Source organism: Delphinapterus leucas, chromosome 13 (assembly GCF_059928025.1).
Source record: "Delphinapterus leucas isolate spDelLeu-1000000601 "Yukka" chromosome 13, BTC_Dleu_Yukka2, whole genome shotgun sequence".
In the NCBI taxonomy this organism is placed as follows: domain Eukaryota; kingdom Metazoa; phylum Chordata; class Mammalia; order Artiodactyla; family Monodontidae; genus Delphinapterus; species Delphinapterus leucas.
This window is the reverse complement of record NC_143141.1, coordinates 72,808,092-72,828,486: the sequence shown is the minus strand read 5'-3', so window position 1 is coordinate 72,828,486 and position 20,395 is coordinate 72,808,092. Positions and strand designations below refer to the sequence as shown.

Genomic DNA, 20,395 nt, shown 5'->3' with positions numbered 1-20,395 from the left:
TTCACATTAGCTGTGTGATCTGGGGCAAGCCACTTTAACCGTCTACAGGCTTCAGTTTCCTTATCTGGAAGGACCCAGCCAGGTTGCTGCGAGGGTAAAATAAAATAATATGCATGAAAGGACATTTAAAACTTTAAAGGATTAAGTAATATGACTTGGTGTCGTCATCATCACCATCATGGCTGTGCTGCTGCTACTACGGCTGCTTCTCTTGGGGTAGGGGCAGGGCTACTGCTGCTTGGAGTCAGTCTTATAAACTACTTTCCTGCCCATCTAGTTCTCCCAGACACTTCTGATTCTTCCTGTTGCTGCCTATCTTCAACAGAAAAGCAATTGATCATGGAAGCAAGCAGGTGGGTGCATTATTTTAAAAATGAGACTGTATTACTATTATTATTTTAGTAAAAACATAACAGCTCCATTAATGGTTTGGTGTAAATAATGCTGTTTAATATAACCACGTATCTTGAGAATTCCCTGGTGGTACAGTGGTTAGGACTTCATGCTTTCACTGCCGAGGGTGTGGGTTTGATCTCTGGTTGGGGAACTAAGATCCCACAAGCTGCCTGGTGTGGCCAAAAAAAAAAAAAAAAATATATATATATATATATGCATACACACATACACACACATATATATGTACATATATATATAACCATGTATCTTATTCCTTTCATAAGAACAATATAGCCAACTGGGAGCATATCTATGCCCAGGCTTACAATATTTATTGTATTGAAACGGGGACAAAAAGCAATGGAGATCTGGGTCCTATTTAAAAAGTCCTTTACGAAGTGAGAGAGTAGCACTGACATATATACACTCCCAAATGTAAAACAGATAGCTAGTGGGAAGCAGCCGCATAGCACAGGGAGATGAGCTCGGTGCTTTGTGACCACCTAGTGGGGTGGGATAGGGAGGGTGGGGCTCCCTATGATCCTCAGACTGTGGCCTTGGCCCGTGACTCAGTTGAGTACTGACTACACAACTCTTAAGTACTTGAAGTGTTTCATTACACGTGTCACTGTACGCATCTCGATGGATTCTTGCTTAATAGCCTTCATCACAACGTCCTGACAAATATTTCCCCTTAGCTCAGTATCGGATGTTGTGCCTGTGCCAGTGCTCCTCCATCAGAGCTTGAATCTGAGCTTGTTGCAGGGCAGTAGTAAGTTAAGGCTGCTAAGAAAATTTTCTACCTGTTTTTCTTTTGCTCCATCTGTTCATTTTTAGCTTGAGTAATCTCATGATTTTGGTTTTCTACTTGGAATTTGTTATCTTTAAGAAACTTGCTATAAGGCAGTTCGGCTAATTTGCTAAATAAAAATATACTTCATAATTGAATGAAATATTATGATTAATGGATAACAATAACTCTTATTATAAAAGATATTTTTTCTTTTTAAGAAGTCTAAGAATATGATGCAATCTGTTTAAGCTTAAATAAATCCATGTCTAAAGGTCCCAGGGTATCTAAGCAAAGTAACCTTGTATAGGTTTTAGCTGAAGCCATGTTTCCATGTCCTTTCTGTACAGACACCCAGGCTAAATTCCACTGTACAGACACCCAGGCTAAACAACAGACAACTAAATCAGTCACAGTAGATATAAAGAACTTTCAAAATTGTACAGGTGCTCACATAACCATCATACACAGACCAGAATAAAACAAATAGCACCTTTGTTTAACCAGCCTCCTTACTCGAACATTTCCCAAAATGCAAAATAGAAATATTTGAATTGTGAAACTGAACTTGGGAAATGAATCATGAAACCATGGGAGTGGATGTGAAAGGAACAGAAGGCATGCGGGCTCAGTAGTTGCGGCTCACGGGCTCTATGGTGTGTGGGCTCAGCAGTTGTGGTGCACGGGCTTTGTCGCTCCACGGCATGTGGGATCTTCCCGGACCAGGGATGGAACCTGTGTCTCCTGCATTGGCAGGTGGATTCTTAACCACTGCACCACCAGGGAAGTCCCCCAGATTCCTTTCTGATCCAAGATACAGCATTAGAAGAAAATAGCTTAGAGATGAGTAAATCATCAGTTATTAGACCAAGTTTCCAAGAGCTGTGTTACTGGAGTGAAACCTGCTAAAAACAGGATGATTTATGCTGTTGTTTAGAAGCTGGACCACAGAAAACCACTGGAGTAGGCTAATTCCCCTCACTTCTTACACTCCAGTTATAAACTCATTAAATTCAGGGAATGCAGCATTAAGTTATTTGAGGACTGCTACTTCCCAGAGGATTCAGTGAGGTAGAAACTAATATGAAGGACAAGGAAGATTACTCTCTCCTATTTAAATCTTTAAAAACAACGAACCTGGGCTTCCCTGGTGGCGCAGTGGTTAAGGATCTGCCTGCCAATGCAGGGGACACGGGTTCAATCCCTAGTCTGGGAATATCCCACATGCCGTGGAGCAACTAAGCCCGTGCACCACAACTACTGAGCCTGTGCTCTAGAGCCCGCGAGCCACAACTACTGAAGCCCGCGTGCCTAGAGCCTGTGCACCGCAACAAGTGAAGCCACCGCAGTGAGAAGCCTGTGCACCGCAACGAAGAGTAGCCCCCGCTCGCTGCAACTAGAGAAAGCCTGCGTGCAGCGATGAAGACCCAATACAGCCAAAAATAAATAAAAATAAATAAAAAAACCACGAACCTCTCAAAGACTCATACAGATACTGAAACATGCATGTACATGTACTTGTTTATAGCAGCACTGTTCACAACAGCCAAAAGGTGGGAACAGCCCATCAGCACATAAATGGATAAAGAAATTGTGGTATATACAATGGAATATTATTCAGCCACAAAAGGAATAAGTACTAATACATGCTGTAAGGTAGATGAACCTTTGAAAACATTATGCTAAGTGAAAGAAGCCAGGCACAAAATGTCACATATCATATAATTCCATTTATAGGAAATATCCAGAATAGATAAATCCGTAGAGACAGAAGGCAGATTGGTGGTTGCCAGGGGCCGAGGGGAGGGGGGAATGGGGAGAAACTGCTTAATGGGCAAGGAGTTTTTACTTTGGAATGATGGAAATGTTCTGGAACTAGATAGAAATGGTGGTTGTACAACACTGTGAATGTACTAAATGCCACTAAATTGTTCACTTTAAAATCGTTAAAAAAAATGAGCTCATGTCTTAAACCGGGTTCTCGCCTCTAGAACCCTCTCCACCATACTTTACACTTACCTTGCACACCATAGATGTCTTTGCTCCAAGCCTAGCTGCTTGGACACACTGGTTGGCACCTTTCCCTCCAAAGCCAATAAAAAACTTATGACCATGGATGGTTTCACCAGTTTTTGGCAGACGAGAAGTAAGGCTATCATAATTTTAAAAGAGAAGGAGAAAAAAAAAAGCACATTGGAAACTGCAATCAATTTAAGCTCTTCAGAAGACAGAGGGAAGTTTACTGATGGAGCTCTAGTCTTAGGAGCGAGAACTGCAAGCAGAAGCAGGAAAGGTTACCTTTTCCTTGAAGATAACATTCAGTAGTTCGCATCACTGTCAAGAACGCGTCTGCTTGACAAAACTCTTCTCTCCCCCACTGCCCCACAGTCATACTGCTGTAGCTCTACTTCACATGACGGCTCTTAGAGTCTGTACTGCATCAGGGTTGTTCACGGGTGCCTCTGTTTTCCATCCTGGGGAACTCTTGGAGGGAAATAACTTCATATTCCCCCTTCCCAATGCCCAGCACAGAACTTTATTCACGGTGGGACTTAATAAATGGGACCAAGTTATTGTGCATTTCTGTACAGGTTTATCTGGTCATTTACAAGAAGCAGGAAGTGTGCCAGGATTCTGGTAGTCCTGTTCAGGACCTAAGGAGAAGAGGGAAGTTGCAATGCCGGGCACTAAAGAATCTTATTTGTTTCCTTGGGGGTGGGGTGGGGGTGGGGTATTTAGATGGCAGGATTAGGTTTTGGTCCTAGTCCATCCTGTATACCACCCAATTCATGCACTGACTCAAAAAGAGCATATATATATATATATATATATATATATATATATATATATATAAGCATTCTAAAGATCTAAGTTTAGTTTAAAATTTTTACTATGGAAAATTCCAAACATATAAAACTAGAGGAAATGTTATATTGACTTACCCTATCCCCATGTACCCATCACCCAGATTCAATTATTGTCAACTCATAGCCAATCCTGTTTCAGTCTATACCTTCACTGACTTCTCCAAGTGCTAAGGATTTTTACTGACGTTACTCTCTAATGATAATATTAAACGAGGCAAAAAGCGTAAAAGACTTGCTCCAGGATATGATTTTCATAACACTGAAGGTGGAAGATGCGAGGAAACAAAATCTTTGAAGAACAGATGACTTTAAATGGAAAAGGAGCTCTGGGTATAGGGGCAGTGGAGAAGATCGGCTCAAGTGGCATGAGGACTGGTTGACTGGCCACAAAGAGGGCCAAGGGCCAGACGGAGCCAATGGAGAGATGGCAGGTGTGCCCCAAAGGTTAATTAGCTTTAGACAGGAAAGAAAGACCAAGAGAGAAGTTCACAATAACTCAACTGAGAACCTACTCTGTTTTAGCAGATTAGAAATTTACATTCACTTCCCACCTAGGCTGTGATCTAACTGAAAACAGCCTGTCTGCAATGGAATGACATATGACTGATGCCAAGAACACATGATCGTGTCAATAAAAACGAAGTTTGACCTATGAACCTCCTTTATGTATTTCTAAAAGTCTCAATAAATTGGGCCAAAACTACTCCATTCCCTAGCAGTGCCCTGTCAAATACGGTTATTTGAGATTCAAAAGAGACTCATCAATAATTTGAAAACATCCCGCTCTACTCCTCCCCTTTTCAATTCTATTTTTATCTTGGATTCTAAATGCATTTATAGTACTGATGAAAAAAATATACATCTACAAGGTTCACTTCTGAAAAAGGTACTCAATCAAGAGAAAAATGGTTTTAATGTAATGTTATTATCCTGTCATTTAATTTAGCAATGACAAGTGATGATGAGATTTTGATTTGCATCAGAAATCTTAAACATTTTAGGATTCTGTTATGAACAGGCAATGATGAGTAATCTGTGTGATTGAGTAACTATATGAATTCTTGGCTTATTGATGCTGCTGCAAACAACATTCATAGCAACCTTAAAAAGAAAAAATATCCAATGTGGCTAAAAACAGGCCAAAATAATTAGTAAGACTGTCACTAAAGAAACTTATGACTTCTACTATATTTATACTTAGATCTGGGTCATAACTCACTGGTTTGAATTAAGTGTATTTTTTATTATCAACTGTGGCATGAAAATATCACCAGATTATTACTGGGATGTACGTGTATGTGGGGGAGGAGTGAAATCAGGGGTACTGCGTGTATGTGTTTGATGTGGGAGCAGATGGCTGGGATTTAAACTCATTTCTAAACAACTTATATTAACACAAGCACTATACTAATTTAGCCATCACTGAAATTCCTCACTCCTTTGGAACACTACTATTTTCTTTTCCTTCTACATCTTCGTCCTATTCTTGTTTCCTTCCTCCCTCAGTTGTCGCCTTGCCCTGCATGATGATAGGGACCAGTGTCTGCACCATCTTATCCCCATTTGCTGACTGAATGAACCTTTGTAAGAGTCTCCTGTTATCTCTGAGGTAGCAGAATATGCTACTCCAAAATATGACTGGAGAAGGACGTGCTACTGCAAAATATGCTGCTTTGGTATATTGATTATCTTGACTGTAGGCACGTGAAAAACAGCAAATGCAGGGAGAGGCTTTCTCTGAACTCCCCTTATCTGCCTACGGACAGATCCTCCCAAAGGAACTCAACTGCCATAAATCCCCTTCCTGGGAGTTTCATCAACCAGAGAGGATGGACTCTTGTCACAGGAGAGACTAGAAGTCAATACCACGCCTAGACAGACACTGTCACAGACTGTCACAACTCCCATCTATTCTTCTAAGGGGCCATTCATCTGACCTAAAAATCATTCACTCTCCCCTAAGAGACCTACACTCCCCTCCCCCTTCCCTATTGAGATGTTATTTAATCACGAATTCTAAGTCACCTTGGGGATTCATTTTTTCCCTGGGTATCTCCCGTGTATACCTGAGGGATACATTAATAAATTTGTTTGTTTTTCTCTTATTAATTTTTTTTTCATTACAGGGGTCTCAGCCAAGAACTTAGAAAGGTAGAGGGAAGATTATTTTTCTACCCCTACATCTCCTTTCCATGTCTCCCCTGTATGGCATCCGTTCTTTCCTCTGAATTGAAGATGTGGAGGTGTTGACGAATGAGGAAGAAGAGGCTGGGATGACTGTTCAATTGTCTGGCAATAAAAATTCCATGTTTTACAAGACCTTGCCCACTGCATTCCCAATACTGGCAGCATTCCTTTCTATAAGCAAGAACTATAACTAGAACTCATACTATCATTCCTTCATTCACACATTAATTCAACAAATGTTAAATCAGTGTTTTCCAATGAACCTCCTAAGGGCAAAATAAGCTTGCTGACAATGAGATAAAACCTAACCGTGATGCTAATAACACATGAGTGAAAAAAATATGTCACAGAATAAGATTAGTATGACCTGATTCATGTTTCTTTTTTTTTTTTTTGCGGTACGCGGGCCTCTCACTGTTGTGGCCTCTCCTGTTGTAGGGCACAGGCGCCGGACACGCAGGCCCAGCGGCCATGGCTCACGGGCCCAGCCGCTCCACGGCATGTGGGATCTTCCTGGACCGGGGCACGAACCCGTGTCCCCTGCATCGGCAGGCGGACTCTCAACCACTGCACCACCAGGGAAGCCCTGATTCATGTTTCTTAAAAGGAAAAAGATACATGTTCTCATATGATATATAAATGCATAGGAAATGAAATGTTAATGACAGATACCCATGAGAAGGATGGGAGTGCGGGGCAAAAGTGCACGGAAGTACAGTAAGTCCCCTACTTACGAACGAGTTCCATTCCGAGAACGCATTCGTAAGTCCAATTTGTTCGTTAAGTCCAACAAAGTTAGCTTAGGTACCCAACTAACACAATCGGCTATATAGTACTGTACTGTAATAATAGGTTTACAATACTTTTCATACAAATAATACATAAAAAATGAGCAAACACAAAAAATAAAACATTTTAATCTTACAGTACAGTACCTTGAAAAGTATGGTAGTACAGTACAACAGCTGGCATACAGGGGCTGGCACTGAGTGAACAGGCAAGAAGAGTTACTGACTGGAGGAGGGAGAGGAGGTGGGAGATGGTAGGATCATCAGCAATAGGAGACGGAGGGTAAGCTGCAATTTAACCCATGCCTGACGTTGATGGAACGCACGTTCGCATCTCGGAAAGTTCACAACTTGAAGTTTCGTATGTAGGGGACCTACTATATTCAACAAGAATATCTTTGTGTTTTATGGGAAGCCACTTGTTACTACTTCAGATTCATCTGGCCTCGCCGCATCTTTTTCTAGCCGCCAGTTGCCTCCGGCTGGCTTCTTGCAGGTGCAGCCTAATAGAGCCTTGCCCAGGGCCATCCTCTCCCCACTCCAAGATTTCTGTTTCTGTTTCTGGCTGTTCTGCAGGACAGAGCAACCTGTTAAACACATCAAGTATCTTGGTATAAGCTCTTCAGCTTCCCGGCTTCACTTTCCCTGGCCCTCACTCTCGCTCCCTGGATTACAGTCCAGCACAGAGGATGTGCACTCAAGCCTTTGTCTTATTGCCCTGCTTTCTGTTGAAAGACAGTTTATTGCTGATTTATTATTTTTTAAAAGTGAATGAACTAAAGAGTGGAAAGTGAAGTGGAGAGCAACTGGAACATTAGTTACAAACGGGCAGAAGCATTTCTGAATTATAGATCCTAATTTACTTTGAATTAGGTTTTTCTATCTTTTTTTCTTTATTAAAATCATGAAATTAAGGTCAGGTTGAGGACAGGACCTGCACAAAGCACCATCCGCTGTATGAAAGCATCATCATAATTCTTCCCAATTCAAACATGAGCTCTTAGTAGGGTGTCAAAGACAGACCAATTAAGTGCTCAAAGGAAAAAAAAAAAAGGGGAAGCAGTACTGGTAGAAATATACTGTTGCTACCATTTAAAATTTTTAAATAGTGTAAATTTCTGAATGAAGGAGAAAACCAGTCATAAGAAATATATTTGAATTTATAACAAATTCGTAACTTTAAAATGTCATGATATTTTAAAGTTGGACAGAAGGAAGCACTGATAAATGTTCAGGTGGCCTCCCAGTCTTCTGGGCCATGAGAGGTCATGCAGTTAGAGTTTGGTTGTATGAGGAAGGAGGCCTGAGCCACTTACAGACTGCATTACCTTTGACAGCTTTTCCCTCTTTGAACCAGCTTCTTCTCTTGCAAAACAGGTTTAATAATACTTGTCAACTCCTTAAATGCCTGGGTTTTGTACTCTGAGTTATTTCACTGACAGGTGTTACCAGAACAACTTATCAATTGCTTTTAACTTCTTGACAATGATGTGCCTGTTACAGATTCTCAGAGATGATTCATATCAAAGGAAGGAATGACCTGGTGAAACAGGGATAAGAAGCGTTTTGACCAAAGAGGTTACACTGATACTGGCTCCAGCCAAAAGTCAAGGAATATGCTGCTTTTTGGCTTTTGAATTCCATCCTTTCCTCTTCTGGCTGTAAGCTTCTGACACTGTACACCCCTGTTAACAGGGGATTGTACCATTAGTGATCACCCAGTTAACATTCATTATGCTCATTTATTATTCCTACTGCCTGTATTTTTCAACCATATCTATTCTTCCCAGCATTTGTGTATGTCACATTTACAAGCATGGGGTAATTCCCAAACCAAGCTAGTGATACCTATTTCTACCTCTGTAAAAAGAACTTAGCCTTGCAGCTAAAACTTCATTTTGCGGTGCCTAACCCTAAATTTGCATATATACACGTATGATTTATTTAAGGAAATGAAACATGAATTATGCTTTAGCTGGTTCTTAACTGATTTTGATTTCTAACTCATATCTTTGTCTAGCTAACAAGCCTGTGGTTAAAACGTCATTTTGTCTGAAGATGCAGCTACTCTTGAATTTATAGAATAGATAAACAATACTCTAGTCAGAAGTGGCCAGCCTTTCAGAGTGTCATATACTTGACCTTTATTTATTTAAATTTTGCTTATGTGTGAGAAAGTGTGCTAGGCATTGGGAGAGCCAGTAAAGCCAAGCATGTTATGCTTTTCTCCCACCTTGTGGTCTTACATGGCTTTTCATTCACATCTCTGTTCAAATGTTACCTCCTTGGAGAGGCCTTACCAGACCACCTTACAGGTGAGATACCCCCTTCCTAATTGAATTTTTGTATTCATTCATTCATTCTGACAAATAACACTAGGATTTTGGATCAGATCCAGCCTTTTGATTACTCTTAATTGTGTTAGTTCTCCATGTCCCAATCCCCTGTGGGGTGACATGATGAGAGAAACCTTTAAATCATGAATTTTGGGAGTTGATGTAGGACAGCTGACACAGCTGCTGCTCTTCCTCCCCTCTCGGGTGGGGTGGGGCAGAGAGAGGGAGGGAGGGAGGGGAGAAGAATATGACCTACTGACTTTTGCTCTGTAATGTAAACAAATCCGCTTAGGGGAAAGGAGGGGGAGGTCTTTAGGTTTACAGTCCCTAGAATGTAAATAAATGTATCCAAAGAAAAAGTCTCTAAATCTCTCCAGAGATCTCTGACTTGTACAGTTTGTTTGCTGTTCAAACATTCTTTAATCCAAGTGCCAACCTTCTTTCTCAGGAAGTCATGATCATGCACAAATGTGAAAACATTCATGGAGCATCGCATCCCAACAATTTTCTTCATAGCAATATCATTGCCCAACGTTACAACACTCACTTATTTCTTTCCTCTTGCCCTAGCTTCTTTTGGATTAATTGTATTCCATTTCTTCTTCACTATTGATGTGTTATTAACTCTACCTCTTTTTTTCTATTTTTTATAAGTGACTGATCTAGGGTTTATTTATTGTAGTGCAAGTTTCTAGTAATAAATTCTCTTGGCTATTGTTTTCCTGTCTTTATTTCCCCAACATATTTGAAGGATATAGAATTTTATGTTGACAGTTTATTTTTCCAGTACTTTAAAGATTTCATTTTTTTCTGGATTACATTGTTTCTAATAAGAAGTCTGCAGTCAATCTTTTCTCCCCTTATGTAATATGTATTTTTCCCTCTGGTTGCTTTTAAGAGTTTCTAATTGGTTTGCAGGAATTTGATTACAGTGTGCTTTGCTATGGTTTACATTATGTTTATCCTACTTGGGGTTCATTGAAATTCTTAGATCTATGTGTTTATATTTTTCATAACATTTGAAAGAAATTCAGCCATTGTTTCTTCAAATAGTTTTTGTGCCTCTCCCACTCTTTTTTTCTTCTTAGATTCCATTTACACATGATAGACTGCTTGTCTCGTATCACAGAGGCTCTGTGCATTTTGCTCAGTCAATTTTTTCCTCTACGCTTCAATTTAGATAATCTCTATTCACTGTCTTCAAGTACAGTGATCCTTTCTTCTCTAATGTCTACTCTGCTGATAAGCCCATCGAATGAATTTTTCATTTCAAATACTGTACCTTTCATTTCTTAAATCTCTATTTGGTTCTTTTATACATCTTCCACTTTTCTCCTCATTATGTTCAAGTTCTTCTTTAAATCACTGAGCATATTTACAAGGGCTCTTCTAAAATTCCTTTCTGTGAATTCCATCATCCCTGTCATTTCTGTGTTGGTTTTGACTTTTTTTCCCCTCGGTTATGGATAACGTTTTCTTGATTCTTTGCACGTCTAATGGCTTTTGATTTAATGCGAAACATTGCAAATGTTACATCGGGTGTCTTAATTCTATTGTATTTTTCCAAAGGGTTGAACTTTTTCAGGCAGTTAATTTGTGGATCTGTTTGATCCTTTGAGGAATGTTTTTGAGAGTTGTTACAGTGAGTTTAGAGTACCTTTACTTTAGGGCAAGTTCACCCCTTCTAACTAAATTGTGATCCTTCTTGGATCTTCACTGAATGCTCCAGGGGTTCAACAATGTCTCTGGCTGGACAGAACTCAACACCTCCCATTCCTGTACAATTTCTGGGACATGTTCAGCTTAGAGCTCTCCAGTAGTTGCCCAGCTTTGTGGAGTTTCTATGTATGTCCATTTAGCATTTAGCAACAGACTCAAGGGGACTCCTTTGCAGATTTCTGGACCTTCCCCTGATTAGCTCCTTCTCTTCCAGTATATGTTCCCATAAATCCTAGCCACCGTAGTCTTCCTAAGTTACGAACTCAGTTTTCTCAACTCACTGATGCTGCCATGCTTCCCTTGAGTTCCTCCTCTCTGTGCGATGGTCAGTAACGTGCCTCCAGGACTTACCTTGTTTGTTTCCTTTCTCTTCTGGATAACACTACTGTTGTCCAATATCAGAAACAGTTGCTTCATATGTTTTGTCCCATTTTCTGGTTGTTTATGGTGGGAAGGTAAGTCTTACACTAGTTATTCTAATATGGTCAGAAGTAAATATTTTTGAATGAATGTTCTACACCTTAAAAGACACTTAGTTGGGATGACAGAATCCCACATACATAATAAATCATACAGGGACTTCCTTGGTGGCACAGTGGTTAAGACTCCATGCTCCCAATGTAGGGGGCCCAGGTTCTATCCCTGGTCAGGGAACTAGATCCCACATGCATGCCGTAACTAAGGGTTCACATGCCACAACTAAGGAGCTGGCGAGCTGCAACTAAGGTGCCCACCTGCCACAACTAAGGAGCCTGACTGCTGCAACAAAGACCCAGCACAACCAAAAAAAAAAAAAGAAGAGCAAAAAAGCATACGGCTCCGCATTAAAAAACAAAAAATCATACAATGAGGTGAGAGCAGGGCAAAAGTGCTATGTATGACTGTAGCCCAAGTAGAATGGTTATTAAACAAATGTGGTCAGAATAACAGGGACAAAACAGGCTCACATCTCTCTTCAGTCTTCCAATGTGGGATAGAGGACTGAGTACAGAAGGTACCAGAGGCATACAGGTCAAAGTATTAAAAATATAAAAACTAAAACACCATCTAATGTCAACTAATCTTTTTGAATAATTATATATATATATAAATATATATATATACCTCCTTACTCCCAGCTGAGAAAAGTCCTGGAGAAAGGATAAAAGCTTGGATAGGGAGGTGCTGAATGAGCTAATTTTGGAACTACAAGGTGCAAGAGGAGAGGGCAGGAGAAATACATATATGTATGTGTATGGGGGATTAGCGAGTGGGGACTGGACAACTATAGGATGGCATAAAGGTATGTGGGACAATCAGGATGCAGAAAAAAAGGAGCAGAAAGAATTGCTGAGACATTTATCAAAGTTCCTGATGAAAAATGTTTTAATTCATTGAAGAAGACAAGCAAAGTATGACAGTGTCAAATAACTATAAACCAAGATTTTATTTTCTATTTTGCCAATTAATTATAGTAAATTTTAAAATTCAAAATGACTCCTGTCACCACATTGTAATTATCTCTAGGCTAGTTCTTCCTGCCATCCGCTGGTGTAGGTAAAAGAAATATAAATGGAATTAATTTTATTGTAAGCAAAATATGATCAGAAGGCTAAATCAGCACACAAAAGTAATGTATTCTGGAATCAGTTATTAAAAACATTAATTTACCTACTATGTTTGGTTTTTAGTGCTCATGCTTCTTTCACATTCCCATCATCACGAATAATCAAGAACTGATTATATTGTATTTGAGCTTCACAATACATTTGTAAGACGGGTCAGGATAGGCATTATCATCATTTCTGTCTTAGGAAGGAAGTGAGAACTCAAAAAAGTAATGGCTTATCAAAATGTACACAGCTGTTAGGTAGATGAGCCTAAATCTGAATTCTGGACTTAGGATGCCACTGCCATGGTCTTTAAATCATTCTGTGCTACTTTCTTTGACAATCAACTTTCTCTCAATTTTTTTAAATGAAAACTTTAAAAATCTACTCTCTTATCAATACTGTATTGTTAACTATAGTCACGCTGTTGTACATTACATCCCTGTCACCTATTTATTTTATAACTGGGAGTTTGTTCCTTTTGGTCCCCTACCCGTTTCACTCACCCCCACCCCTACCTCTGGCAACCACCCATCTGTTCTTTGTATCTATGAGCTTAGTTTTTAAATTAAATACATTTTTTTTAAGATCCCACATATAAGTGATCTCAAACGGTATTTGTCTGACTTATTCCACTTAGCATAATGCCCTCTAGGTCTAATTCTTCTTCTTTTTTTTCCCCTGGATTAGCACCTGCTTATTTTTCAAGACTTGGCTCAGGAGGCATCTTATCCAGGAACTTTCCCCTGTTCTTCCACAGAACCTGCAGGTACTTAGCACACCATACTACAATGATCTATCTTTGTGTCTGCCTTCTTTGGACTATAAATTCCTCAAGAGCAATGACCATGTTATACTAATTGCAGTATCCCTAGCACTTAGCACGCTCTCAGTATTTCAGCATTACGTACAAGTAATCAAAATACTGGAGCAACGTTCATCACAAAAGCCCACTTCACCTTGCTCTCCCTAGAATGCAGATACTAGGGTACGAGGAGCTGGCCAAGTAATGGATTGCAAAAGGGACTGCTTAGTAATACCAAACAATAGGTGCTCTTTCTTTGTCATACGTAATTTACCTTTTAACATATATTTTCTTTGAAGGGACCAAAATTAGCAAATTTCCCATGAATGATTTCATTTGAATTTAGGGAATTCAGTTGACAGAAACATGTTTAATGAAACATTAATTTAAAGATTGACTGGTAACTGATAAGCAACTTTGAAGACCAATTTAAGGAGCAGAAAGAATACTGAAGGATGATATTATATTCCTCTACTATTGGGAACGCACGATACTTCTTGGACCAACATTCCTCTGGCTTTTACTTTCCTGAAAAAGTGACTGCAAAGAGACTTTTCTGTTCTAAATTTGACAAGTCAAGAAGCTTCTGGTGGAAGGCAGGTTAGAGGGTACCGTAATATGTCAAACACATGTAACCTTTTCTAGGTACAGTATAAAATTTTGGCCTTTTTTTTTTTTAAAGTAATCTAGGTCCAACATTTCATCCACTTTGGATCGAAAAGCTTCTAAATTCACTTATGCCACCTTCCAATTAAAATCTTTTGAGAATTAAGCAATCATTTCCTGACTTGCCAAGGATTAAATTTAGATGTTTGGTTGAACATGAGCCTTACCTCTCCAGCCATCACTTTTAACTGGAGCATGTAAAAGGATAACACAGGGTTTTAGTTGACATCATAGTCTATTGCCATGGAAATGTAAACATGGGTTTGTATTAAGCTTGTCTCAAAACAAGTTTTAGGGGTACAGAGAGATGGAAGACAAGAGATAAATTATGTAAAATGGATCCTCTCAATGTTGGAGTGCCCTCGGAGCGCAGACCTCAGTGATCTCATCCTGCCTCATGGCTTTAAATACCATCTATACACTGATGACTCTCAAATTCATATCTCCAGCTAGATCTCTCCTCTGAACTCCAAACTCATATATCTAACTGTCTTCTTGACCCCTTCAGCTGGATGTCTAACAGGCATCTCAAATCTCACACGTCCAGCCTGAGCTCCTGATACTGCCCTCTCCCTACGCAACTTGCTCTGTCACAATCTTCTACATCTCAGCACACATCAACTTCCCCTTCCACTTGCAGAGGGCATAGAACTTGGGGTAATCCTTGACCTATCTCGTACTCCTCAGCAAATCCTGTCAGCTCTACCCTCAAAATATAATCAGAAGATGCCCACTTCTCCCCACTTGCACTGTTTTCAAGCTACCATCATTTCTTGCCTGGATTATTGTAATTAACTCTGACCTGGTCTCCCTGTTTGTGCCCTTGCGGGTCATATTATGTCGCTTGTCTGCTCAAACCCTCCACTGGCCTTTCATTTCATCCAGGGTAGGACCCAATGTCCTTTAACCATCAATTGCCCTCCCCTCTCCCTTATTTTCTTCTTCAGCTACACTGGACTCCTTGTAGTTCACTGATAATAAGAGGTCTGCTCCTGCCTCAGGGCCTTTGCATATGCTCTTCTTCTGGTTCTCTATGGCTTGCTTCCTTTCTTCCTTTAGGTCTTTACTCAAATCACCTTCTCAGTGAGGCTTTCTGTGGCCAATGATCTAAAATTACTACTTTCATCCCCCTTTCATGCTTTATTCTCCTCCTCAGCATTTATCTAACAGAGAATGTATTTTACTTATTTCTAACTGATACTGTCTCTTCCACTAGAATGTAAGCTCCATGAGGCAAGGATTTTTTGCTGTGTTTTTCATTGCTGTATCCTCTGCACCTTGGGAAGTCCAGAGGCACATGGTACAAAATCAATAAATATTTGCTGAATAATTTTTAAAATGGGTGACACATGTCATAAGAAATAAAGATTAGTGAAAGCATGATTAACCAAGGTCTATGAGCCTAACGTCTAAAAAGTTTCATCTGTTGTTAGGTTCTCATGGGAATCTGTCTTTGGAGGAACTTCGACTTAATTTTCCACAAGAACAGACTTGATTTCTCTTATCTCTGCAATGTGGAACTTCAGAGATGATTGTTCAAGGAGGAAGAGAATAATGATAAATACAGGTGGGTATTAAATAATGTTCATTGTTTGTCATGTTGGATGAGCTAATGATTTTTAAAAGTTATTAGTACATAGAGCTTACTATTCATAGTGGACTGAAATTAGAAATGAAAAAAGTTGCTCATTGATTGAATTAGCAGTGTCTGGCACACAGTAATGTAATATATAAAGTGAGTTGGACTTGGATGCCATCCAAGAGGGCTAAGTTACTGAAGTAGTTTTATTTCTGAAGTGATTTTACAGTATAGGCATGGGTGTCCAGGCTGGTTATGGTTAAACTTAGATAGGAAGTAAGGAACAGTAATGACGATACTATCTTTAGACCTGAACATTATAAAGTTGTTATTCCTTGAACATTATAAAGTTGTTATTCCTTGCCAGCTTACAAAGTAAACACTTAATGAATGCACAGACTATATGCCCTTAAATGAACTGTACATGAAAAGGGCAATAAATATGAGCCAGAGTTAGCGGTACAATGATATAATGGAAAGATAAAGGTTGAGGGGCTTCCCTGGTGGCGCAGTGGTTGAGAGTCTGCCTGCCAATGCAGGGGACACGGGTTTGTGCCCCGGTCCTGGAAGATCCCACATGCCGTGGAGCGGCTGGGCCTGTGAGCCATGGCCGCTGAGCCTGCACATCCAGAGCCTGTGCTCCGCAACGGGAGAGACCACAACAGTGAGAGGCCTGCATACTGAAGGACAAAAAAAAAAGAATGAGAAACCTGGGTTCCCACTAACTGGCTGTATGATTTGGGGTGAGTCATTTAACCTCTCTTAATTACCTCATCTGTAAAATGTGGAGGATGGACTGCTAGGCTTCAATGATTCTCTAAGCTCTAAGTATTGTAAGATTTTTTGACTTTAATCACTGTGGTATGCAGAATTATGCCCCACCCCCAGACCAACCCTGCCTCAAAGATGTCCACATCCTAATCCCCAGAACTTGTGAATACGTAATGTTACATGGCAAGGGGGGAATAAAGGCTGCTAATAAGCTACCTTAAAATAACGAGATTATCCTGAATTATCCATTTGGGCGCAATGAAATCACAAGGGTTCTTAAAATATAGAAGAGGGAGGCAGAAGAGTGAGTGTAAGAGTTATGCCATTGCTGGCTTTGAACATGGAGGAAGAGGCCATAAGCTAGAATGTGAGCAGCCTCTAGAAGCTAGAAAAGGCAAGAAAAAGATTTCCTTTGGAGCCTCCAGAAAGGAACGCAGTCCTACAACTTGATTTTAGCCCAGTGAGACTTGTGTCAGACTTCTGACTTGCAGAATTATAAGTATTAAATTTGTATTGTTTAAGACATTAAGTTTGTGGTAATTTGTTACAGAAGCAATAGAAAAATAATACAATCATGATATGTACCATAACCAGTGAAGTTGGACCCAAGTTTATCATAGAAGCAGGCTTTTAAATAAAAATCCTATACTCAGGTATTTTGTAAAGATCTTCAGAGGCAGAAGTAATCAGAAAAGAAATCATGAAAAGTTTGTTAGCAAAGTCGTGGGAGAGAATCTATAGGGGAATAAAAGTTTTAATAGTGACTCATGTGAAGAGTAGAAACCTGGATATCTTATAAAGGAAAGAAAATGGCAAGAGAAGAGAAATTAGAAAGGTTATCCAGGGACTTCCCTGGTGGCGCAGTGGTTAAGAATCCGCCTGCCAATGCAGGGGACACAGGTTTGAGCCCTGGTCCGGGAAGATCCCACATGCCACGGAGCAACTAAGCCCGTGAGCCACAAATACTGAGCCTGTGCTCTAGAGCCCGCGAGCCACAACTAATGAAGCCCACACGCCTAGAGCCCGTGCTCCACAACAAGAGAAGCCACTGCAATGAGAAGCCCGCGCACTGCTACAAAGAGTAGCCCCTGCTCACCCCAACTAGAGAAAACCTGCACAGTGACAAAGACCCAATGCAGCCAAAAATAAATAAATAAAATAAATTTATTATAAAAAAAAAAAGAAAGGTTATCCACAATGTAAGAGTTTCTTCTCTGGACCTCACTTTACTCATCTATAAACTGAAGCGATTTAGAGATTATAAATAATCTCTAAATTCCTCTAGCTCTGAAATAAGCTTTTAAATCCTGACAGATGCTAACATGGGCATTTGAGACCCTGCCCTCCCCAAAGTTTGAAGAGTATTCATCTTAGAAAGTACTATAATTATCGTTAATGTGTGATGGTCAAGCTTCACAGAAAGCTCTGACTTAATTTAACAAGAAGGTGGCTCTGAATTCTAACCCTGGCATTCTTATTAAGGTAGGGTGCATGGGAAAATTATTTAGCTTTCTTTCTCTTCTGTACTTCACGTATAGAATTATGGTAAAATTTTAGCTAGATGGATTTTCTAAGGAATGAATTATTTTAGATATCGGAAGGTTTATTCCTTTATGTAACTAAATTTTAAGTATATTTGATGGAACTATTTCTAAAATAAAACACGTGCCCCATTTGTATATAAAATTTAACGATAACCATATTCCCTTTTCTTGAAAAGAGTCATCGCTAGTAACATCAATTACTATAGAGAGCTGTCAGACAGTGATGCTCTAGACAGCAGTCAGCAAACTATGGCCTGCAGGCTGATTTTGTAAGGCATAGTTTTCACATTCTGTACCTGTTAAGAAAAGAAAATAAAAAAGAATATGTGACCTAGACCAAATGTGGCCCAGAAAGCCTAAAATAATTACTATCTGGCTCTTTGAAGAAAGGTTTGCTGACTCTAGCTCTAGAGAAAGATGTGTATAGGCCTCTTCACCAAATGTCCAGAACTAGATTGGACTTTATGTTCTGTCACTAAAGGAAGCACATCTATCTTGGCACAGTGTAGCTCAAATATTTGCGGAAAAAAAAAGGCTCTTGGTGTTTTGTTTGTTTGTTTGTTTTTTGCCACACTTGCACACCTGTGGGATCTTAGTTCCCTGATCAAGGACTGAACCTGGGCCCGCATCAGTGGAAGCGCAGAGTCCTAAACACTGGACTGCCAGGGAATTCCCCCAGGCTCTTGGCATTTAAAACTCTTTTGTTGTTTGTTGATACACTCTCCTCACTTCCAAGTTTTTGGTGATTACTATACCTGCCCCTTGCAGTCTCTCCCCCTTTCTAATTTCCACCTTTCTAATCTTGGTCTGGAAATGTGATAACCTAGTTTATAAACATTTTAAGCAATGTAAGATTAAGTTGGTTATGTGAAGGCCCTAAAACTATTTTCTAAGTAAAACACAGGTGATTTAGTGCAGGGATTTGGTGACTTATTCTGATTGTCCCAAGGCCTTTTTATTTAATATTTCCAGGTTCTCGGCTATCCTTTGGAAAAGCAAGGTTGCAGGACAGATAAAGTCTTACTGTAGTATGATCATTTTTTATTTTTATAATATAAAAATAGCATTATATCTAAAATGCCACTCACCAAAAAATTAAACTGAAGCAACCTGAATGGTAGGATTTCTTGGGATATGTTTTTTTCTCTTTATAATAAACATTGCTTTTACAATCAAAAAAGCCATTTTCATTAAAAAAAGATAAATTGGGAAGATCTCTTCATCCAATCTCACTGACCTAACTCAACTATTTTCATCTAGCATATTTTGTTTATTTGATCACTTTTTAAAAATCGTTGTAAATATTGTGCTTTACGGGTTTTTATTTTGACTCACACTTGGTTTGCCATAGGTAACCTATGGTTACTCTAATAGTGAAAAGTATGCGGTAAAGATGAAATGCGGGAAAGCCAACAATCAATACGGTGAAAGATGACCGCCTAAAATTTTGACCTCTGCTCCACTCATTTTATACACGTTCAGACGAATAATACCCAATCTGGATAATATTATAGCTCAAAACACTTTAGTTCATTCAGTTTTCAAAACAACGCTGTGAGGCGGGCACATTCTCGGGGGTAAAATGACGTGGCCAAGGTCACTCGGCTAGCCAGAGGAGAGTTCAGCAGCCTGGTCAAGAAAACAGGAGCAGGTCTTTGGAGGCGCTGCTAGTTACACTCGAGCTTTCCCTACAGCCCGGCCTTTCCGTTCCCTCATCTAGCAGTTACGTATACAAACTCAAACCCTGCCTCTTCTACCCTATCGAGGCACGCTGCGGGCTGGGGAAACCTGGAGCTCACACCACAAGTCAACATCCCCAAAGCCCCAGTGCCAAAGCAGTGAGAAGAGAGAGCGCAGTTCGCCCTTCGCTCCAGCCGCAGACTCTGCGTGAGGGCCCCGGACTAACCTGACCAGGTCGGTCATGCAGGAGCCCACCACCACCACCGCCGCCGCCGCCGCCACCTCCTCCTGCCACTGCCTCCCGGGCTTCCCAGACGCGGCCATGGCGCAAAGTCGGCGCTCTCCCACCTGGAGGCTGCCCTTTAACCTTTGCCCGACACCGTAACCAGAGACCCAGCTCCCACGCTCCCTAACGACGCGGGCCTTCCGGACGCCCACGAGGGTCGCCCACCTGGATGCCCGAAATAACCCCGCCCACCTACTGCCCCCAGTTCTCCCAGGAATTGTCTCCCTGCACAGCATCTCGTTACACAGCCCTCCTAATCGTTCCACGCTCCGCGCAGCTCGCCGCGCACGAGGCAGGCGCGGAGGAAGGAACTTTCAGGCAGTGCAGGGACGCCCTTCCGAGCGCCCGGCCTGGTGCGGCCGGGGACGCGCACGCCGCCCGGCTCCTGGGCC

General features: G+C 40.5%; 2 protein-coding genes across 8 annotated transcripts in view; one reads left to right on the top strand and one right to left on the bottom strand.

The window, feature by feature from the left end:
* The window catches only part of RBKS (ribokinase), a 77,931-nt gene extending 57,588 nt beyond the window's left edge, over positions 1–20,343 (bottom strand). The window contains exons 1-2 of one of the 3 annotated variants that reach the window (XM_022574179.3): positions 19,944–20,343; positions 3,206–3,338 (exon numbers count right to left, since the gene is read on the bottom strand). In XM_022574179.3, coding sequence (XP_022429887.2) covers positions 3,206–3,338; positions 19,944–20,239 — 429 coding nt within the window. In that variant the 5' untranslated portion in view covers positions 20,240–20,343. Of the gene's footprint in view, positions 1–3,205; positions 3,339–3,484; positions 19,787–19,943 lie in introns of those variants that run through there. The other 2 variants (XM_022574177.3, XM_022574180.3) reach the window with 2 other exon arrangements.
* BABAM2 (BRISC and BRCA1 A complex member 2) overlaps positions 1–20,395 on the top strand; it is a 462,266-nt gene that overhangs the window by 6,869 nt on the left and 435,002 nt on the right. For 2 of the 5 annotated variants that reach the window (XM_089923330.1, XM_022574184.3), the window contains exons 1-2: positions 12,864–13,441; positions 15,577–15,710. The gene's annotated coding sequence lies outside the window, so the exon portion shown is untranslated. Of the gene's footprint in view, positions 1–277; positions 354–6,179; positions 6,205–12,863; positions 13,442–15,576; positions 15,711–19,821; positions 19,952–20,395 lie in introns of those variants that run through there. The other 3 variants (XM_089923326.1, XM_022574181.2, XM_089923328.1) reach the window with 3 other exon arrangements.